The 24,641-nt window shown below is 33.9% G+C and overlaps 1 protein-coding gene across 1 annotated transcript; it reads right to left on the minus strand.

The window, feature by feature from the left end:
* Positions 1–881: 881 nt before the first annotated feature.
* Positions 882–14,431, minus strand: Chpf (Chondroitin polymerizing factor). Its single transcript, XM_088237220.1, has 8 exons — positions 13,652–14,431; positions 11,668–11,819; positions 9,603–9,761; positions 9,156–9,386; positions 6,891–7,250; positions 4,758–5,030; positions 2,836–2,998; positions 882–1,784 (listed from the first exon to the last, which is right to left on the minus strand). The coding sequence occupies exons 1-8, from the start codon at positions 14,304–14,306 to the stop codon at positions 1,417–1,419; spliced, it is 2,361 nt and encodes a 786-aa protein (XP_088093346.1). The 5' UTR covers positions 14,307–14,431; the 3' UTR covers positions 882–1,416.
* Positions 14,432–24,641: the final 10,210 nt, after the last annotated feature.

Consider the following 24,641-nt stretch of genomic DNA (forward strand, 5'->3'; position numbering starts at 1 on the left):
TTTGTTCTATGCAATAAAGCAAAATGCCGTCTCTAGAGCTGTGGCGCCTTATTACTCTGAGATTAATAGACTATCAAACTAAGCCAATAAAAAAAATAATGTGTGTATTGTATTATGATCGCTACGATTTTTTAAAGTTTCATAATTTTGAAATTACTCCGTCCGTGACGTCACAAGTTCTCATAGGTGGGTTCTGCAGACATTAATAAGTAGAACCCAGTAGCATAAAAATACACCAAACTAAACTACAATAAAGCCTCGTTTTTACGTTTCTCAATTTTAAGTTTTCCCCTTTTTACTCATTCAAGTATTCCCCATTCAAGGTTGACGCATAATTAGGTATTTACATCAATAAATTACAATGCAGAAAGTTTTAAAATTTGGTAATAGAAATATTATTTGAAGGGAAAGAAGATTGTTTAAACAGTTGTCATAAAAGTGTGAAACAGTTTTGCCGCAATGTAAATGACAGTTGAAATTTCGTGGTGCCATACTAAAAAAAGTGATACCATATAAATAAAATTTCCCAATATTTAGGAAAAAAATCATTGTATGCAAATTCAAATTTTTATTTTTGTGATTTTAAAAATAAGTACCTACGTAAAATTATTTATATTACACCTTTTGTTTAACAATGTTTTGAGTATGTCCAAATGATGCTTAGACTCCCATATTCCCTTCTCAAAAATGTTTTCCCTCTGTTGCAACAAATTTCAATCTTTTGTTTAATTCAATTTAAAAAATACATTATAGTATTGACTGAAAAAATGCAAAATATTTTTAATGAAATCATAGGTAAATATTATAATCTCCAGTTAGGAGAGTTTTTACAATTTTTCTGCAGTATATTTAGTATGGTCTAGTACAATAATAATATGTAATTTCTTTTTTCCATGCATTTTTCTTTTCCTCAGTTTTACACTTTTTTTGTTGCTCCCTTGAAAAACGTAGAACAGGGGTTTTATTGTAGTTTATATTTTATACATTTTTGAGAAACTTTGCTTTACAATTAAATGCCCTAATTTTTACAACAGTAAAAAATGTTTATTTCCAATTTCCCATAGCACTGAACTTCTTCACTACAGTGGCATTTGAACGAAGGGTGCAGATAAAGGAAAGGAAAAGAAAGGAAAATATTTGAATAGTAAATCCCTGTAATGGTAAATTTTTTTCAATATAAAGGCTAAGGCTGGGTCTTAAAAATACTTCTGTTGACTTATGGGTTTCCGAATATTAGGATTCTTATGTATATTTACTAAATTAAATTTGTAAAAAAATAGCGAATTCTTAAAGATACCTGATTAGGCGGAAGCTTTCGATGGTCAGTAAAGAAAACTAATCAAAACCAAAAAGATTTGGTTGATAATTAATATCAAAACTATTAACCACAGAGTTCAATCTAATATTGTTTTCAAATTACGATCCAGCTTCAAATATCAACTTAGCCATTTGGCTTCTCTCTCCAATTGTGACTGAAACAAAATTATCTTTGGCCAAAGTATTGATACACTTGTTGGTCAGTACGGCGTGCCCAAATTGTACGCCAGCCTCGGCGCTCGGATTGGTTGTGGAATTTCTGACGGAGCTTTCTAGAGGGCAGTACAGTAGCTCGTCATATTTGAAGACCAAGCCGGGTTCCACGGCCCTGAATGTGTGAAGATCCGGGGAGTATTTGACAAATAGCTCGAAGAGTGAGGAGATGTCCGCTTCGGCTCTGGAGAAAAGAGTTTCGATGTCTTTGTCGGATCGGACGATCGGATATCGGTCTTGGACGGCGATTCGAACTGTAAGAAAAAAATAAATTAAGATAAACAATTACAAGTTTATTACTTTCACTCCTTGCCTATACATTTATGTGGGTGGGTATGAACAACCATTATATGCATAAATAATTTCACATGTCCCAACTCCACGAGACTACAATTATGTGATCAATTTGGACAAGTATAATCAAAAGTGAAAGCATATAAAAAAAACAATTATGTTTCATGTGTGGAGGTCATAGTTCATTGATAGATGACTCACACACATGTGCTAAATGATTTCACGTAAAATATGAAACTCAGCATTCTCTATTGGAAACAATACATTGTATTCTTCAAGACTAACAGTATTGCACATAAAACATCCGTCTACATAAGAGCAATGTCATGCATTACATTAACTTCATTACGCATTTCATTCCCGCCGTGGAGACATGAAGAACAAAGGGATGTGGCCTAAAGAGAGACCACAGGGTGTGGTAATGCCCAGTCAGCCCAAAGAATCAACCCAACCAAGTCAGCTTGACGCAGTCACTCAGTTTCAGCATGTAGACCAAGTGCAGTCACTTCGACTCATCATCGGCCATTACTCTCGTGTTCCGTATATTTATTCGCCATGTAATAAATATACCTTGGAACACCAACGTCATATTTTCTGTCAATCCCCAACCGGAGTAGGAGCTCTAACCCTCAACAACCTAAATCACACACATGTATTAAAATTTACTAAAATAATTTAGTCAGACAGACCATTAAAAAATGGGTATTTTATGACCTGCCGTTTCAGTACAGATTGTGTTCAGACACGGTAAAGTAAAAACGTCTACGATGTTTTTTCGACCGGCTCAGTTTATGGAGAAAAACTAATAGCATGTAGATGTAAATTGTGGTTTTAAGGTTCGAATCGGGCAATAGTTGATGGAATCTAAAAGATGAACCTAAATCTGGATGGCCTTTAAAATTTTATGATGACATATTTAAATCCCTGGTCGAATCAAACAATATTTTGAAATAATGTTCTTCAGTGGAAACAATACAAGGAAAATTTAACTAAGGAATTCAGAATTTTTACCGTTAATATAATCGCGGCTGTAGAAAGATGTGACAGTGTAGTCCCATGGAGCAAACCTTCCCGCCATCTTACTGGGAGCCATTCCACTAGCCAAGGTTGGATGGTAGCGCTGGAAGCCCATCACACTGAAGACTTGGTACCCTTGGATTGTGTTCATCCGCACCTAAGATAATCATTAGTGGAATTAGCCGTTTAAACCCGAGTATTCATTCCAATATAGGTACACTATATTAAGATTTATTTACATTTGTACCTACGGAAAATAAAAAGTGCCGAGTACATTTTTTATTACTGGTATCCCTACATCTGTGTCCGTGCGCATACAGTTCTGTGTGTGAAATAGAACCAGAATCTTGGGAAAGTGTTTTCAACTCAATGGCTACTCTCACGTAAAAATCTTGAATAAAGAAATCGTGTGGAGATAAGTCCTAGTATAGTGGTTGGCGCTTTCACCTACCATGCAACCACCAGGTTCAATTCCTGTCAGGATGGATGTGAAATATTGAGTTGTTGTTTTGACTGCAATATTGAATTGTTCCTGGCCTGGCGAAGTGTGCGACTGATGACTTTATCTTCATGTAACAGATGATCGAAATACGCATCACTTGTAAGACCAGTCCCGAAGATGCCTACTTAGGCAAAAGCGCTCGTTGGTCAAATAAAACTTAACCAAGGAATTTTATTGATATTTTTATATAAATCATTAACTCTGTGGCTTGGATCAATAAGGGCAAATGTCCTAAACAGTAATATTGCAGAAAAGTAATTATTTAGCAATTTTGTAGTTTTATGATTATCTGTTTGATGCCTTTGACAAAAAAAGAATATATAAATAAAAACACAACTAAACATGTATAAAATAGTTAAATATACATGTTTATTAATTGAAATCGACCCTTTACAAAATGGTGGCGAGTAAAATATTAAATCTGACACTGGCCCTTCTGCCAATTAAGAATTTATTTAAAAAAAAATTACAATATTGATCAATCCACCCTATATTCTTTACCGGGCCGGTTGGATTTTTGCTGTGTTGTGGTGAACGGCGGGCCGGTATGAAGAGTGCAATATCTCAGTTAGACATGTTTCTGAGAAAAACGAGGTAAAAGAAAATAATGTAATAAGATTAATATTTCAATTTAAAAAATAAATAAAATGTAAATAAAACTATATTAAAGATGAACTTAAATTGTAAACTTAGTTACTGCAGTTTTGCTTCCTGGATTTTATAGTTCCTGAAGGAATATTGACATGTGAGTAAGATCTTTTTTGCGATTTCTGTGACCGCTTCTGTATATATCATCATCATAAGCTCGAGAGCCCTGGAAGGGCCTTGGCTGTATCCAGGAGTCTCCTCTATTCTTGCCAGTCTGCTGCCCTTCCTCTCAAGTTGGTTACTTCCAACATTGTCGTATCTGCACTGATGCAGTCCATACATTGCATTTTGGGCCTTCCTGGTCTTCGTCATCCTTGTGGCACAGAGAATTAGGCATTTTATGGGATTTTTGCTGTCCATTTTTATTATATTGCCAGCCCACCTCAAGCGCCCTACTTTGATGGAGTTGATTACATCGAACACTCCCTATTGTAGTGAATATGCCAATGGTTGTTTTCTCTTACAGGGCCATAGACAACTCTGAGGATTCTTCTTTGGAAAGCTGCAATGGTTCCCTCAATATTCTTTGTCATAACTCAGGTTTCGGAGGCATATGTCAGGTATTTGTTCGGACTGTAATTGTTTCTGAAGCGCGCAGTAGCAACGGTTCGCAGAAATTATTCTCTTGATTTTTTCAGGTGTATTCTTGTGACTGTATTCATCAATTTTGATAAACTCCGCAGGGGTTTGAATCCAGTACTGGTCAATATGAATTGGGGCATATTAAAAACATTGTTGATCAAAATAATATATTGTTTATACTTACCCTATTGAGAAAGTCTGGCTTGATCTCCATATGTGGGCGCCCGATTAGAATCAGGCTCTCGGGAGGGACCTTCCTCAGGGCCTGGTCGCATACTGCGATGCTCAGCAACCTCCCCGGTCCCGATTCAGCAGACGCGGGCAGTCTGATGGACACCCAGCCGATCTTCAGACCTTCGAGACGGTACTTCTGCGATAAGTCCAGACTGAGGGTCTTCAGCGACCCAAACAGGTCGTCGGGACCCTTGCTCGGAGTGTCAGAAGAGTAAAGAAGGATCTGGAAAGTATAAATATTTAATGAACAGGATATTTTGAATAAGTCAAATTGTTTTTAGACAGCAGGAATTCGAACCTCCGAGGATTTCATCCTACTAGGCTGATATCTCAGGAAATAACTGAAAGATATCTTAACCGAGATTAATACATTAGTAGGGAATTTGGAAATCATCACTTAAAGCTGTTAATAACAAGTCATGAGCCCTGTACTGCCCTCATAAGCAAAAAGGCAGTTATTTGCATTAGTCATATTTTAAGATATGACACTTTTTAGTATTTATCAACTTTATGCAATTTAAAAAAACTGTAAATAATCATAAGTAAAAATACAGTAAGTCTATTGTTCTAAAGCATAAAACCTGTGTGTGTCATATCTACACTGACTTTTTGCTTATGGGTTCTAGATATAAAATTATTGCATTTTTTTTTTTTTTAATTACAGTGGTGCCTCACACAACGAACTTAATTCGTTCCAGGAGCAAGTTCGTTATGCGAAAAGTTCGTTATGTGAAACGCGTTTTCCCATAACAATACATGTTAAAAAAAATAATTCGTTCTGTAGCATAAAATATGGTAAGATGACATAAAAAAAAGATAAATTTTTTGTTATTATTTTTATTTAGATACATCTAAAAACATAATGAAAAAAACACACATTTTTTAATTTTAAGAAATAATCGAATCTTGCACATCTTCATCCATTTTCCGCTTTTTGGCCGATGGTGCAGTGAAAAACCTGTCCAAAGTCGTTTGTTTCTCTCTTTTCTTCAACATCTGCCGGAAATAACGGACAAGAGTATCGGAGTACAGGTCGTTGATCCTGTTTGCTTCAGCGGAATCCGGATAGTGGGCATTGGTAAACTCCTGAACTGCTTTCTATTTGACCAGGATGTTCTTGATGTCAGCAGTTGGAATTGGTTGATTGTTTGATTGTTGCTCCTCGTTATCAGATGACGCTTCCCTTTGAGCATTGTCCTGTTGTTGGGCCAGAAGTGTTTGGAGCTCTTCAGTTGTCAGCTCTTCTTTGTGTTCCTCAATAAGCTCCTCTACATCCTCTTCAACGATTGCTGCGACACGTGCGTAAGTTAAGCGTACTGCTCAGTGACTAACGACTGCCTGCGCGGAAGGATGCAATAAATCGGCAGTGATCGTGTGAAGTGGGCGACTTCGTTGTGTGAAGCGAAGTTCGTTGTGTGAAGCGAAGTTCGTTGTATGAATCGTGAAATGAACGAAAAGGAAGTTCGATTTGTGCAGCGTTCGCTGTGCGAGGCGTTCGTTATGCGAGGCACCACTGTATATCGGTTTTCGTACTGAAATATTATTTTTACTGCTCATTGCTATATATCAAATTGATGCTGGAAAGAAAAAGTTATCAATCAACATGTCGACTTTACAGAAGAGCCAATCAAAGTTTTTTTTTTAATAAATAAAGAATCTCGATTTTTTTTTTTATTATTTAAATTATGTAGGAGTCACATCAAAATAATACGTATGTGTGAGATACTCTAATTAATTTAAAAAAAAAAAAAAACTTTAATTGGTTTTTCCGTAAAGTTGCCGCATGTCGCTTGGTAACCTTTTCCTTAACACAAATTAACCTTCATTAGAATTTTTTAAAATCTCATTTGAATTCAGGATTATATTTGTTAAATTTTATGTGAATCGACTTAAGAAAGTTATGTCTATAATCAGGTCTTTTATATGCCTTTAAACGGCTATCTTGAAAAGTTGATGTATTCAACGTGCGATAGTTTACACAGCTGCCATCAATTTAGTGATATTCCTTGTAAATCATTTTTTTATAATCATATGTATATGTTAAAGTCCTATGGATAAGTAAATAAACATGTTGAGTACTCACCAATAAAAGATAAACTTTATCTTTTCGTTCCATGCATGCCGTTTCATAATGTTTTATAAACTCCAATCCCGCCGCAGTTTCGCGTTCCGAGACTGGGATCACCATGACGATTCTTGTATTCTCCGTCACATAAGGAACTGGTAACACGGCCGCTTTTCCGAGGGGCTTGAACACCTCCATCCTCTTTAAAACGAGCTCTCCGTTCTGGTTGGTCGCGTCTGCTGAATCTCGAAAGTTAATGTCCAGTATGTAGTTCATGCCGCGAGAAGGATCAAAGCGCTTACAGCCATTGACGAGCGAGTGATATTTGAGGTTGGGATTCTCGTTTTGTACCTTCAGAGTGGCGGCGTTAATAATATACTGTAAAAAATTATTAATAATGTGTATTAATTAACAAGAATTGACATTGATTTGACGACTGACTAGAACTCAAAACAACCCGTTTTACAAAGCTTAAAAGTTTTCAATGAGCTATCAGAAAGTCGCAGGGAAGCTAAAAAACATCTCCACATTGAGAAAGGAATGATGTTTAAATTGGATAAAAAATAGATTACGTAAAAAAAAGGAGTCCGACAAGGTGACATCATATCCCTAAAACTATTTACAATGACCCTAGAATATATATTCAAAGAACTCGACAGGGACGATATCAGCGGGTAGAGTGCACCTCATGATGACATAGTCATGATAAGTGGGGATGCTGAGCAGCTTTCTCTCATGCTAAAAGAGCTGAACATAGCCTCTAAAAAGTGGGACTATGCATGGACTTAAATAAAACTAAAGTGATGGCGCCTAATCCTGTTAGGACATGTATAGATAATACACCCATGGAGGCAGCGAATGAATATGTATATCTCGGCAATAAAATTGTACTGACTTGGCAAAGAAAATCAAACTACAGAGATCAACGAAAGGGTTGGGTTGTGATGGGCAGCCTTCGGAAAACTTGATCATATATTCAAAAATGCCTGAACCCTCATCAATATTAAACAAAAAATATCTGTGTTTTGCCAGTACTCACATACGGGTTTGAGACCATCACACTATCCAACAAAAGTGAGTCACACAGAGAGCCATGGAGCGAGCGATAATAGAGATTAAAAAACAGGAATGCTGGACATTATTAAAAGAGTTGCAATGTTTAAATGACCCTGGGCTGGCTACGTTGCTCGCAGGTCAGACGATAAAAGGAAAAAACACGTCTTGCGCTGGCGCTCTTAGACTACTACCAGAAATCCTGGACGACCCCAGTTTCGCGGGAGAGCCGATATTGTGAAGCATTTAGAAACAGCGTAGATACAAATTGGCTAAGACCATTTGGCATGGAGAAGGATGGAGGAGGTCTACGTTCAGGAGTGGACGACTACGGGCAGAAGAAGAAGTAAAAAGTATATTTTCATGACTAAATAAAGAATCAATTTGTAAAATTATCAGTTTAGGGCTCTACTATGGTATAACTCAATTTGTCAGTATGCATCGCACTCCGAGTATAAACACAAATTAGTACATGATTACAACACCAGGTTTACTAGAACGGAAGGGCCAGCTGTTCCTAAATATTGTAATAAATATGGCAAAAGGACACTGCAATACAGTATACCTAAAATATGTAACCTGTTACCAAACAATATTAAGAATAGTGTGTTGGATACAGGAGTGAGACGTGTGCTCAAATTGTGGTTGATGGAAAAAAGGTTTTTGTATTAATAATTTTAAATAAAATATTATACAATGTTCAAATTTATCTAAAAGAAGATATATATATACAAACCTGTTGATGAATTGCATACTCGCAATTCAGCAGGACTTTTAATTTAAAGATTATTTTTATGAATACTTCTGCAAAAAAATCAGTACAATGAGGAAGTTTAGTGGCTTTTTTTATTCGTTAATAGACTATCATACTATGAGTGAGAAAAGAATCCTGCAGTTCTTTGGGCATATTTCCAGGGGAAGCTCTGATAGTTTGGAGAAAACTATTCTCATGGGAAGTGTCGAAGGGACAAGGTCGCGTGGACCTCAGCCGACAAGATGGAGCGTCGCAGTAACTGAATTATCAGAATCATCACTGACGAATGCCTATAGAAGAGCACAAGACCGTTCCAGATGGAGTGAGACTGTCCACAGAAGAGCCATGCCTGGAGCCAGGCGTAATCATCATCCTCAGACATGAGGCACGGATTGAAGAGAGAGACTATCAAACTAAACCAAAATTTAAAAAAATATTTTTTTATGTATCGTTTACCAATAAATGATAATACTCACATCAATATCTTTCTTATCTGCGTGCGAATGTGGCAGCATGTTGGAGAAATCATTTGGCATGAGTGAAGCGTTGACCGTGATGGCAGTGTACACAGGCTGGTGGAACCGGTCTGGCGGTGGGGGAGCAGGAAGGGTGGGGTCCTCGCGGGCCCCCGCGGGCCAGGGGGCCCCGGCCTTGGTCAGAGCCTGCGCCAGAGCGGACATTTGCTCCTGGGTCGACTCCAGGTGAAGCTAATATGAAAAGATTTATGTTTATTTCATGTAGAAGATTTGCAAGAACTGAGAAGGGAAGAAAAGGGTTATATTCGAAGTTTATTTAATGTCAGTAAAAGGGAAGACAATTAATTTGTTACCAAAATGATCAATATGAATGAAACCTTAATATTGTACATCTTTATTGATAAAAAAAAGAAAAAAAATGTATAATAAAAATGAATCATTACTTACTCTTGCAAAATACAATTGCAGAATGTAAAAGTCGGCATATTTAGTAAGAGGATAAACAGATACAGCGTTATCAAACTCATTGTTTCTCTCGATCACAGTTTTAAGATCACGACTCAATTGCCAGTCATTTGGAAGCTTAAAACTCTTCAAAGATTGCTCCTAAAAATTCAACAAACACACACATTAGAAACAAATTATTCAAATGATGGTATCTCTGATAGTTTTAATTGCAAACTTACAGCATTTATTGAGGAGCATAAGTTTTTAAGTATTTTTAAAGATTATAATTTTGAATAGGATGGTTATATTTTTACAATGCCTAAAAACACTTTAAAAATAATTTATTTTTCCGTCGTAGAATCAATAATAACATATGGTATAAAGTTGTGGGGACATTCAACTAAAACTAATATTAAAATGATCCTGGGTCAGAACAGACAAATAAGTGATTAAATTCTGCACAAAACGCTTAAAACACTGCCAGTTCGAGGATTACTGTGGCTTCGCATCATTTTAGAACAATTTAATAGTAATCATTTCAAAATTCCTCTCAAACATAACCATAATATTTGTTTAATGATGGTTTAGTAGTAACAAAAATATGTAACAGGTATAATAGTAGAACTCTTACCTAACATTTTTAATTTATTGCCAAAAAAACTTAAATTTAACATATCATCACAAGAGTAAAATAAGAGATTGGCTACTCGATAAAAAGTTTATATTTAAATAATATTCATTCCTATATTTAAAAAAAAAAGTTTGTTTGTGTCAATCTTTCCGGCTGTTAATTATATGTGTATATTCATTATTTTTATAAGTTCAGGAAATATTATATAAGTTAAAATTGATCATAATGGACAAAATCAAGAAAGGAGCTCTGCGTTGGTTTGGACATGTAGAGCAAATGGACAGCAAAAGAATGGCTAAAACTATTTACGATGCGAATGTTGATGGATGCAGAAACAGAGGAAGACCGAGAAAGACCAAATCCAACAAATACTTGAAGATGGGCATGTTAAAAGTCGGAATAATCGGCGCGCGTGCATGAGAAGATGTATGAATGTAGAGTAAGCGAGATCTGTATGCAAAGATAGTGATGTGGCGTTCTATCCTCTCTGCCTACCCTTACGGGGAAACGGCGTGATGGTTTGTTGTTGTAAAATTGATATAAATCTCCACCAACAAGCCACAGAAAGTGGCTTGGTGGGATTTTAGTTTTTTCTAAAAATTGAAATATTAACCCTCCCTCCCCGGTGATGTGTAGCTAGTACACATTGCGTCTAGTAAATATTGGGTTTAGATTTTCAGTATTCCTCCATTACACATTTACATATCGACTGAAATAATTTTTTTATTAAATAATAAGTACTTATTAGGTACAAAAAAAGCATTTTATCGGAAATCGGAGATAAATTACAAATATCATCAAAAGTATACTCTCAGTCAGTCACGTAGTCCAGTACTATATAGCTACTTAGTAGGTCTCGGGAAGATGGCACAGGTGCACATTTAGCCCGAGTCATTAGCGATACCCAATGGTTTATTCATGTTTTCAGCAGTTAGATTTGAAATATTATCATCTTTGAATTAAATTATGGTTAATTAAAGCCATTCCCATTCCAAATATTCCATTTTTCCCTTTTTAAATCTCTTCTTTTATTAATGTGCAGTGACTACACAGCACCGTAACACGCGGGTGTATTAAGGACAGTAAGGGAAATGTTGAAAGTGTACAATGTGTATATAAATAATGACAAATTAAAAAAACAAAACAATATTTTACTGAAAACCAGAAACTGTTCCAAAAAATACAAATATTGGAAATTTGTATGGATGAAACAGATGAATCTCTTCACAACAATTAAGGTGTCAGCAAAATCAACAGATGGAAGAATTAAGGAAATATGGATGTTCAAATAAACGCAAAATGGTAAATGTTACACAGTATGCAGCAAAAGACAGGTCATTAGCCCTATAAATGCCAAAACATCCATATTTTCTTCTCTAAAACGTTCTCCATTGTTATTATTTTTTAATACACTTAGTGGTACACGGAGCTAACCTGAAGGGTCTGTGTGCAACGCAGGCCCGTGCTGTGCAGGACACAGCGACCTATGTTCTCGGAGTACTCCGGGGAGTAGGAGTTCCTCACGCACCAGTCCAGGTTCTCCTTTACCTTCCTGATCACCGAGTTGCTGATGAGCATTCCCGCCTCTGGAAATCAGATACACTTCAGTATTAAACTGGTATCATTTGATTGAATAAATTAGCATTAACTTTGTAACTTTTTTTATTTTTATTTTAAATCTTGAAGTAGGACACACATAAACATACTCTTAAGTGTGCTCTAATAATTACATTGTGTATATTTATTATTTATAAAGTGTTTAGCACATGTCTTAACCTTACGTATGAAGTTTTTTTTTCTTCATATATGTTTTTTTTCCATATCATAATATTTTTTAACTGCGTTATTTAAAATTTAATTCGGCTTTTTTACTGATTTTTACCTTATTCCTGGTATTATAATCATGTTAAACACCTGTTCAGAATCCATGTCCGGGACTCAGCCATGTGCGAATGTCAGCTTGAGGAGCAAGATCTAAATCATGTTTTTTTTGGATGCCCCATTAATGATTGTTATCCTGAGTTCCTATCCGACCTCTCCGATGTCAACATCCCATTCTCTATTCATATTCTTACTCTCCTGTCCCCACCCAATAAACGTGTATTTAAAATTATATGTAAATATCTAGTAATAAATGGTGTTAAGCTGTAAATATATAATATTATTATTTGTATACATTATATTAAATACTAACTTACTAACTTGTATATATTATATTACTAACACATGTGTAAATATGTAAAAAAAAAAAAAATACAAAAAACTCGACACTGGCCAGAACACCCAAGTTGAGAGGTGAAAAGGCCATTAAAAAACGGAGAAGAAGAAGAATGCTAATTAATATCCATTTGGCAATCCTCGACCTGAGTACGGCCCATTCTTTTGCTGCGAACTGTAGCTAACTTAATACCCAATAGTCATATAATGGTTTTCCTACGTTTGGGCTTCTCTCTAGGTTACGCATTATTACTCTGAGGTACCAACAATATTGTACGAGGGTTGTGGTCCCGTGGCTAGTGTTGCGGACTCACTAATCAAAGCTGAGGTGATAATGATTGAAAATGAAGAAATCAAAAAGATTTGCAAAGAAGATGACACAATCCTATTTAAGCATTGTGAATTGTGGGGTACTTCCGGTGAAGCAACTTTACCACTTTAAGCTAATAATAAAGCATTTTGATGAGAAAAAAATCCTGCTCAGTCACCAACATGGAACAAGATCGATAACAGCTATGAAACTGGTAGTCTAGAGCACAAAACTTCTATGGAAACAGGACGACAGAATATATTGCACCAAAGCTATTTAATAAGCTTCCTGCCGAGGTAAAGAACTCTACCAGTTTGCAGCAAAGAAGCAAACGATTGAAGGATTTCGTCATCAAGAATCAAAACTTTAAGGTGTAAACTTGTATTTATCCGGTCCAAATATATTTGTGTTGTTTAATTTTTACATTGTTTTATTTTATTTTTTATTTGTTTTTGTGATTATTTGATATTTTGTGAGAATTTACTATTTGAAAAAAATAAAATAATAATTGTACTAGAAACGCACCGATAAACGATAACACATGTGCTAATATGTAAAAAAAAAAAAAAACTCAACACTGGCCAGAACACAGTTGAGAGGTAAGTGAAAAGGCCATGAAAAAACGAAGAAGAAGAAGATAAACTTTTATTTATTATTAGTTTGGCGCGATCTAGATTTTGTTTACTTTTGTACATTAATTTGAATATAAATAAACAAATGTTTTTGAGATGAAATAAATTCGTGTATATTCTGAACGTGAGAACTTTGCGATAATTTCCTACAGAACCAGTCATTTTCTGATTGCAATGGTAAATTTGGATCTTAGAGAGGAAGAAACAGAAAAAAAGATAAATGTAAATTAGTTTGAAGATTGAAATAAAATTGACTTACCCAAACTGCAATAGTGACTATCAATCTCTGGTGTACTTCCAAGGTAAACATCCTCACTGACACTAATTCCATTCACTACTTCCAGTAACCTCCTGCCATTTACAAACCCTGAATCAGATATCAGGTAGAAATAATCAAACTCTTCCAAATAGTTGTCAGATATGTATTTCAAGACGTGAAACGGCTTCAGAATCTCACGAGTATCGGTAAAACCTACAATATTGGTCAAATTAAGGTTGTTTTTCACGACACTAGCCGTTATGAAAAACTTTATTTTGTTTGCCAGATGCGCGAGCGTTTTATTGATGGCTGTAGCTTGAAAATTTATACGGGCTTCAGACGTCAACACGCCGATAAATAACTTCTCCCTTATCCCTAATTCCGTGCTGTAATAACGAGGCCTTTGTAATATTTGCGCCTCCTTTTTAGGCCGAAGCGGTTTATTCTGTAAATTCAGTCTCGGCTCATATTCATCTGTCGTCGGAGACTGCGAAATTACTTCCTCTTTAATATTTGCATAAACATTACTCCCGTTACACAGTAAATCGTCGTCCAAGGATGCGAAATTCAAAGTCACAATCAAGCCAACACATAACCCAATTAAGAAGTAGGAATTGTTTTTAACTTGTGAATAAAAATAACGCACAACCAACATCGTGTAAACGACTTTAATTAGCTGGCGGAAAATTTAGTTAGGATTGTACTATTTTTTTTAAAATAACTAAAAACACAATTTATAAACACTACATGACAGCGAATACCACAACCCCAATTTGACATAAGTAAAAAGCACAGAAAATGAACGACGTTCTTCGTGCTTTTTCTATGAAAATAAAAATATTGTGATGAAAAAATCATTATCATAGATTACTAAAACTAATATAATATTATCATTATTATCATTCCATGTCCGCTCCCTAGTTGGAGCATATGGTGTCCACAAAGAGCCTCCGGACATTTCTGTTAGCTGCCAGATCCTGTGCATCCTCCAAAGTCAGGGGGAAAAACGATGTTGCATCTAGCATCATTAAAGTACTTACCTTTACAACTTTACATTGTTCATGTTATTTTGCGTTATTTTTTATTTTATCCCACAAAAATATAAATATTCGCTGTCCATCTTATGATGATAATTTGCTAAGGTAATTTAGTCAAATCTAGTGCTGAAAATAGTAAATAGCACACTAAAACAAAACTAATCAAAATTACATGAATTACAGTACAAGTACATGAAATCCCTTAGTATATACTCTAAGTGAAATCCACAAAATAATTTTAGGATTCTTTTTCGTTTTTTATGGCCTTTTCACCTCCCAACTGGAGTGTTCTAGGTAATGTTAGGTTTTCGTTTTTATGTTTGTTTTATTATCATCATTCCATGTCCGCTCCCTAGTTGGAGCATATGGTATCCACAAAGAGCCTCCATGCATCTCTATCAGCTGCCAACTCCTTTGCTTCCTCCCAAGTCAGGTTCTCGTCCCGAAGTTCTGACATAAACTGCCGACGAACAGTCAGCAGTGCACATCCAGGACGTCGAGAACCTGATGCCTTGTAAAATAGGAAAGCGTTTATTTAAATATTATAATTTCAGCATACATTAATTTTACATTATTTGTTCAACAAGCATGTGTGTACCTACTCCGGATAATAATATGTAGGTACTACACAGAATAAAGCAAATTTCAAATAAAAACTTATGGTTTCCCTTTTGATTTTGTCAATTTTTTCATGTTCTACCTGTATATAAAATATCATTTATTTATGATTTCTGCAAAAACTTTTGCTTGGAATTGGATTACCTGTTTCATAAAATAAACATGTATATTTTTATAACTCTCCAATTGTTAGTCCCAGAATATTTTTGACTGTCCTATGACCTAAAAATAGTCAATGTATGTTATACAAGAGCTTTACCATATTTATCATGAAGATTTTTTTTTTTCCTTGAGTTATTTTCTGTGGCCTCATGCTGTAACTAATTCCTTTCATAAATTGTCGTAAATTCATTTGCATCGTATGAGAGAGAATGAGAGCGAAATATGGTTTTGATTGCATTAAAATGAGATGAACATATGACAAACGAACGAACTTACGAAACGAAATTGTGAGAGAACATGCCTTCTGGAAAAGTTGGTTTCTTTCGAATCTCACAATATACCTTACCCTGGGTAAGTACTCAATTTTCCATACATTTGATGCATTATATTAAAATGCATTATATTAATACCAGAATAAAAAACTTTGTGTTTGGCCAAAAATATTTATTGAACTAAATAAAAAATACAAAAATGAGAACAATCAGGCACATTAGTTCATCATTTTATAAAATACATTTTTGTACACCAAAAAATCTTGATGGTTGCAAACTATAAAATTCAGTTGGAGAAAAAATTACTCAAACAATAAAATGTTTATTTTTAGTAAAATTTTAAAATAAACTTTTCTTCTCCTACACCTTTATGCATCTGGTGGTGTAAAAGGCACCGCATAAAAATAACCACAATTGGGGATTGTTTTTTCAAAACACGATATTCACCCCATTCGGCGATTTATTTTTTATTAAAAGCCAGGATCAAGATGCATCAATTACTTGAAAATGACTCGCCAAAACATGCTTAAAACCGGCTTTAAAAAAATTTCAAAGTCTTACTGTTTTTTTCAAAACACGATATTTTATTGTGTATTTCATTTTATTTATTTATTGTATTTTATCCCCAATATAAATTATTTATGTTCAGTGCTAATGAATAATGAAATATAAAAGAAAATGGAAAACTATACATAAATTAGATTACCTTCAGGCTTAGTTGCAATGTGTAATTTTTTAAAACGGGTTGTGGTCCCATCGCTAGTGTGGCGGACTCATGGATCAGAGGTCCGAGGTTCGAACCCCACTCTACCCCAACTTGATTTCCATTTAATTATAACTCGTTGAAAATGGCCACCAAAATTGGAATATTCGGGTAAAATTATAAGACCGCTAATATTTTTTTTCCAAAAAAAAAACAAACAAAGATTGTTCACGGGATTTGACATAAATCACAAAAAACCCTCTCCTGTAAAATTACATTTCAAGCGAATGACAAATTTTGAAAAAACAGTCCTCCAATTGATCAAACCTTAATTTATTTTTGATGAAAGTATTTTTGTTCCTAGTAATTGACTAAATTATTTAATTTGTTTTATTAGTGTAATGGGTTACATATGAACTTTTTAAAAAATACCTTTAATGATGGAACGTCTAGCAACCAGCAGGATTTTACAACCTACCGGTAGGATGCGCATTTTTTATTTGTATGAGAATTTCTAGACCAGGATGCAGTTATTTTTAATATATATTGCATCTTTTTCTCTTTTGGTGAATCATGTTACGATCAGTCTAGCGTAAATGGTTGTGAATATAATAAAAATATGCGTCTTTGTACTGCGGGCAAAAGCAGTAGGCAGTTTGGGACATTTTTTAAATAAAAAAATGTCCCAAACTGCCTAAAAAAAGATGCTTTAAAAAAAATAAGAAATATTTGCATTCTTATGATTTACCCAAATATTTCAATTCAAGTTGTAAATAACTCACTATTGGAAAATGGGAACTAAGCTGTGGTAGAGCGGGTTGCGAACCTAGGACCTCTGTTCTGTGAGTCCGCGACACTAGCCACGGGACCACAACCCGGTTCTACTGAAATCTATAAAATACTGCCAACAGGACGACCCCCATTCAGTCATACAAATCGTACCATAAAATGAGTCTAGTTGGCAGGACCCGTTCCCCCCGAGCGGTCCTTCTGGAAGCGCCTTCCAGGACACAATGACGGACGTTCTATCATCAAAAGATTTTTTTTGCCCAATAGCAGGTTAGGGGGCTCAATTACAGTGGTCAATTAAACAACACATAATATCCAGATATCATAAAAATCACAAAAGTACTGTGATTTCACTGGGAATCGAACTCAAATAAATTTTTTTACCAGCAGCAATACCAGCTGTGTTATGAAAAAATACTTTAGTATCGATTCATTAATCTGTGTTAAAAAGAGATAAAATATTTTACATAAATACTGATTGTATATTTGACTAAATCATGGAATCAATCCTGTCTTATGAGTTCAGAGGGGGACAAAACAATAGACAATACTCTTCTGTCCCAGCTCCTTGAACAGCCTTGACCACACAGGACAGGATTGTGAGATAATACAACAATTCAACTATAGGTAGTTTAAATGCGGGACAACACATGGTAGTGAGGGTGAGCCATTGTGCTACGGAGATAGCCTACCCATCTGTCTCTAGGACAATGCCGTGGGCTATTGTCTTGTTCTTTAAATTTCCGTTTACACTTGGACAATAGTTCCAAAGCTGGGAGAAGACATTATTGCCTCATGTAAACTATGCATTAATAGACAATATAATATATACGTAATATGGGTCTTGTTATTAAAATAATAACAGTTTTATCCACTGACTATTATAACAAATAGACACGTTATAGCCTTACCAACCGCATCTCATGTTTAATCAATATTGCATTACCCTCAACAATTGGGATTAGAGTCAGAAAACCACTAAACACATCCAAACGTTAATATGCGAAAGAGATATAAATATTTTCTTAGTTCATACTTCTGTGTCACACGTTATCATAGCTACGACACTGGTATAAGTAACTTATATAAATATAAGTAACTTTCTACATATTTAATAAATTGGATGGTATCAACGAATAAAACGTAGAATGGCAAGTGAATGAGGGCAACAAAATGAACGGTGAACTAAGCACGATAATTGCTGATACAAATATGAAGGAGAAAATCAGAGTGAAAGCGGTCAAAATGCGGTCTCTGGGACAAATGTGTAACTATATCAGGCAAGAGTGCAAATCTGAGACACGCATAATTGATAAGATTAAGAAAAGGTCACCAAGATGGTTTAACAAACGGACGACAAAAGAATGGTAAAACAGTTATATATGGCGAGAACAAATGGTAACGTAGGACGACCAAGAAAGACATGGCATGGTCTGGTCATGTCAAAAGCAGAAACAACCGAAGGGCTTGTATGACAAGATATATGATTGTGGAAGAAGCTAAGAGCTATGTCAGAATAAACATTGTGTTGCGGTCCATGCTCTCTGCCTACCCCTACGGAGAAATGGCTTGATGGTAGCAGTAGTAGTAGTAGTAATAAAATGATATTTCCGTTTTGTTTTGGAAAGTGCAATTGAAACTGAAGCATTATCTCATCACACACAGCAACATATTTCTGCGTAACGTCGTGTATGATCATGGTGAAAGTTTGTTAGATAATGACGTATATTTTTACCAAAGTGGACATCGTTCTGTCTACTAACGTCGCTCGTTACACAAGACACGGAAGGCAATTACCCAGAAATTGAAATGTCATTTTGGTCTCGCTTGTAACGTGTCTATTTAATTATATGTCGTTGATTTTATCTATATTTTCACTACTAGACATAATTTCAATAACATCAATAATCAAAATTATAAGGAATAACTATATTCATTTTACGCACATCAAAATCTATTGCATTTAATATTATATTATATATATAGGTATATATTTATATAGAAAATATATTACAAAATACGTTTCACAACAGTGCTCCTAATTTTACACTTATTTACTTGATTTGATTAATCAAACATCTTATATTGCGATTTTAAAATGATTCTATCATAATTTAACACTTATTAGGTGATACTTATTTTAGGATTGCCTCAGGATAGACTGTAAACTTTCATACAATAATTATATAAACATGTTTCAATATCAACAGTGCCAGTCAGTGGCCCTAAGCACACGGTAGAATATTATAATATTACAAATGTTATTTCAGTTAAATTTATAAGTTGTACAAATCCATCACTGTGTAAATTATGGTATGATGCGACAAGTGTCTGTGCAAATGCAATATGGTCAAGCGTAACAATGATAATTTCCAACATGAGCCATAAAATGCATAGTTAAAGGGATAATGAAAGCTGCAAGGAGGGTGTATTTTCACTTTGTGGTGTGTGAAGTACTCTTTAAAGTGGGGATCGGTACTATATAAGCTCCTGACGTCACTGCAACCTGGGAAGATCTATTGTGGCGGTGCGTTTAGAAACACATTATTTAAATAACTACTGAAATACGAAACTCTTTGAACGGATAAGAAACACCAAGATGCGTAGAAGGTCGGGAATAAGAGACTTTTTTGAAAGGGTCATTTGTGGGACATGATGCCAGACTAAAAGACCAAAGGTGGACTAAAAGAATAGTCGAGTGGAGACCTCAGAAAGACGAAAGAAGTAGAGGGGGACCTCACTTACAATGGTCAGATGATATTAAGAGAACTGCCGGTGACTGGATAGGGGAGGCTTATGTTCAACAGTTGACAGGAATGGCTGGGTGATGATGACTAGATTTAATTTTGGAAGAGGCTCCTATGTTGAAATGAGAGTTATTCTGTATTTTAAATGAATGAGATTATTAACAAATTATTTCCCCCGAAACCATAGATAAATATCTTTAACTACTAAAGGAATACCATGTATTAAATGAAATTGTCCACTCCTTTAAAATTTTTGAAAAATAAAAATACTTTTACAAGACATTTAAAAAAGCTTTTGAATTATAAAAAATTAAAATTTAAGATACATAGGTAATATAAAACACAGTTAAATAAAATTATTGTTAATTTGAGATCCAAAATATTAAAGATGGAGATTTCAATTTTTAATGAGATGGTCTCATACACTTTCGATTAGTTCTGCACTATTTAAGTATTTGCTTTCATGAAATCATGTTGATAAGTGGCTTTACACTGTGATTGATTTGTATGACGATACATAATTGAACACTAATAATCTTATTAAAATTAATCTAGCAATCTACCTAGTACAGGTTATTATATGTCGAAAAGTTTATATGTACAAAAGTAATATAAACTTCATGCAGTCAACAACACCGCAAGTAATTTATTATTTAAAAAAAGGAATGACTAATGTTTCTCTGTCTCGTAAATTGTTTGGCATAAAATAATAATAACATACATAAGTATTTATAATATTGGAAGGCTAAAATAGTCATTGATTCAATTCATAGGTGAATTAGTATGTGATTAACCATCTAGTTGACAAGTCAGACATTTGCAAATACATACTGCTATTATAATTAAAGATGTTAGTTTTTAAAACAGTTATTCGTACTTAATTTATGTAGTTAATTTAAAAATCAAAATATAACAAAACATGTAAAATTATAAAAAAAGTTTGAATCTAATTATCCTTTTGAAAACAATTTTTAACTTCTAAACTCAATTGTCTTGCATTGGAGCATATTGAATGCTTTTTTTGGTGGGTTATAAAGGAAAAAATGTATCTAGTTATTTTTAAAATTTTACGGAAATCATAGTTCACATAATTTCAATTGGATTTTTTTACTAAAAAAATATGATATAAAGGAAGATAAAAGATTTAGTTTTATGTCATTTAAAAAAATATTTGTAAAAGTAGTTTCTTTTTTTATAATTTTCAAATAAATTTAAAAAAGAATACTATTAAAATAAATGTTGAAATTTAGATGTTTGATTTATAGGGATATAAAATAATTGACCCAACTGACTTCCAACGTTTTGAACATTTTTTTTTAAGGTATCGTTTAAATCTAAAAATACTTTAAAAATCACATGTTGTAAATAGTTCAACAGCACCATAGAAATTTCTTTATTGGGTATATAGTTTAGTTTCATTCATAGATAAGATATAAAGGACATGGTTTAAGGTAAATTACATTAGTTAGACATTTTAAATAATTAATTTTAATAAAACAAATTAATTTGTAGTTGCAAGTTCTTTAAATGTATCACCATAGATTCTAGGCATAGTATAAGGGATGTAAATCGACTATTTTAAATTGGTAATTGTAAAGGTAGGTCCAGGTGGGTTGAAAAATATTATTTTTTTAATCAGTAAGAGCTAGGCACTAATGAAAAACAAATAAAAGTATTTTTTAAAGATACAAAATAAAAAAAAATTGTTGAAAAATACACTAAAACTTTTCTCATAGGATCTACTCGTATTGACACATATCATAACTATTTTATATTTTACTTCGGATTGGACCGCAGCTGATGGCTTGATGTAAATCCTTTTTGACTAACATACTGGGACACTTTTGTTGCTGTACCATATAATTACTTTAGTTTCACCTAGGTTATAGTTGTCTTTTCACTACCAATGTCTTTTAGACGTACGGCTATAGCCGTCATTTCCTAATGATAGACATGATTTTGGCACCTATAGCTGACGTAATCACGAATGTGTTAAAAAATGTTCTCATTTAAAAAAAAAATCATCTTGTTTACTTCCGCTTCTTTGGATGTAGTTAGTGCCTGCTATTGTTTCTGCCGGTAAGCTGATGAAATAAAAACTTTGTCCAAATGACATATCATTACGCGAAGGTAAGATGATTGATCTCATACTTTAGATCGATCTGTGAAATATTAAATATTAGGTATTAACATAAATTTTGTCAGTTTTTTCAAAATGAAAAGAACAAGAAGACAACAAGAAAAATGACAAGAAATTAATCAATAATTCATAGCATCTTCACCGTACACTGCGCAAACTTTGGCAGCTTTATTCTCTCGATTGAACGCAAACAAAAGGTGTCGAAAATGCTCACATCCATCTGCTTGACATTCCATTTTAAAGGCTTGCAATCAAAATAATATAGAGCATAAAAAAATTATTTTAAATGTCCGTTTTTTTACTTTTGGTGCTCATTTTAAAATTTGGAAAAAAATGGACAAAACTCATGCAAACACCCAAGCTTTTAATAAATATTTTGTTTAATTAACTCAGAAAGCCAACCCTGATGCACTATACACCTCACCATGAGGCGAGCTCAAATACTATAAAGTAACTTAATACATCTAATGTCCGATAGACTCATCTCACTCTTTCTTATCCTCTTCTTACATGTAAAATCTCTTTTTCACACAGATGTTTTTAACACAGTTCCATTTTTACTTCATTTTACTAGTACCACATTATACCGGAACCTCTTTTTACACGCTGGATATGTTTCACGCAGTATCATATGAAAAAAGTATACTTAAAAAAGAAAAATGGTGGAAAGATTTCCTTGTATAAAATTCAATTCGGGATTGAAAAGAAAATGAAACTGTTTGCTATTTTGTGTATCTTAAGAAGAAATGCTGTCTAACCTTTCTTCATACAAATGTATTCCCTATTCTATCTATTCTGCACAATATCAGGGAGCCATCAGCTAGAGAGTGACAGAAAAACTATTTTTAAATACCTATTCAATGAATTTTCTGCCACCGCACTTTTTCTTAAAAAAATATGTAGCATTAAAACAAAATACTTACAAAAAGAAATCCTAACAGAGATTCTAGAAGACAATAGATATACCTGTTTACGCACGTTTGTTAAACATCACTCCGTCATCTAGAGCCTGTGTGATATTTTCATTCAAATTTTCAGATTGATTGGATTCGCACAATTCGGTTGTGGTTTGCTGTGACTGTTTTCTTGAGTTCCTTTTATGACTCTTGGTAACGAGCCATACAAGCGGTCAAATGATGTTTAAATTGTAGCTCATTCTACATTTGTGAGGAAATGATTTATTAACAATGTAGGGAATTCCAAAAACAAATAGTGTAATTGTATTTGTGGGACATTGTCAAAATATTCAAATAACTAATTAGAAACTGCTGATACGAGCGGATATGAAATCGCTAAGACACATGGAATTAGTACACGACCTCACAATCCCTCCAGGAAGTAAAATGAACACTGGATAATAACTATATATAAAAAGTAGCATCTTTAGTTCGGTAGTTCAGTGAGTCAGTTCCAGCATGTAGCTCGAGAGCTTAGTTAATAATGTAAAACGTTTATGTTGTTACTCTCTCTGTTACTCTGTGTATACAATATGTAATAAACACCATAAAACATCAACATCGTTTTCTTCTGTCTACCTCCAACTGAGTTGGAGCTCCCATGCATCTACATGCATCAAAACCTACATATTAGTATCGTACAAAGTTCCGGTGTAAATACCACCAATTTCAATATTATATTAGCCATTCCACCGCGTCCTTTACTTTAGCCAGCTACAACAGTACATGGTTATATTTTCAAACCCATAGTTCCATGGCATCTTTAAGTACATCAGATTTGTCCGGCGTTCTAAGTGTCATATGCAGAGAAAAGGTTAGGGGTATTATCTAGGCTGTTAATAGATATTGTGTACGACAATTAATCTTCCAGTATATAATGTTACCAAGAAGATTCAATGCATGAAATATAAATATAACATTAACTATCCACCACACCCCCGGTAGTTTGTATAAATTATCATTTATACAATATAAGCTCGTGGATTCAGAAGTCAGTTGGGGTCAAATTAGATTTAAAAACACTATTATTAATTTAAAAAACAAGGCATATTGTGATGTTTATGAATTTGATATTTATTCTAGGTAAAAGAAACAATTTATAGTAAAATATTTATTAAAATAATCACAAAAGGATAGTGATGATCAAATAAAACCTAAAATATTAAAAACCAAAAAAATAACATAAAAACAGAAATGTTTTATTAAAAATTTTAAAGACATTATTATGTAGTTTATTTTTGTATTATTAGGGACCGTATTTCATTGCTTAGTAAAAAGGTTTATCAAAATCACATTCAGTTCATTGTGAATATCCATTCGCACATTTCTTAATGCTAATTATAATAAAACTAGATTAGCACTATGTATAATTAGGTTTCTAACTTAAAAGTTGGGTGTCAATATTGGAGATAGTGAATTGATCACCTCAAATTTAGAAAACTTATACGAAAATGATCCCATCGCAACCAAATTGAAAACTTAAATAATTATCATTTAAGAAATACATTAATCAGCAAGTTTGCTAAAAGTCAAACTAAAAGATGTCATTTGCACAGCGGTCGGGAC

The sequence above is a fragment of the Micrasema longulum genome, unplaced genomic scaffold, assembly GCF_059751315.1.
Source record: "Micrasema longulum isolate JH-2025_06_02 unplaced genomic scaffold, ASM5975131v1 h1tg001670l, whole genome shotgun sequence".
NCBI classification, from domain to species: Eukaryota; Metazoa; Arthropoda; class Insecta; order Trichoptera; family Brachycentridae; genus Micrasema; species Micrasema longulum.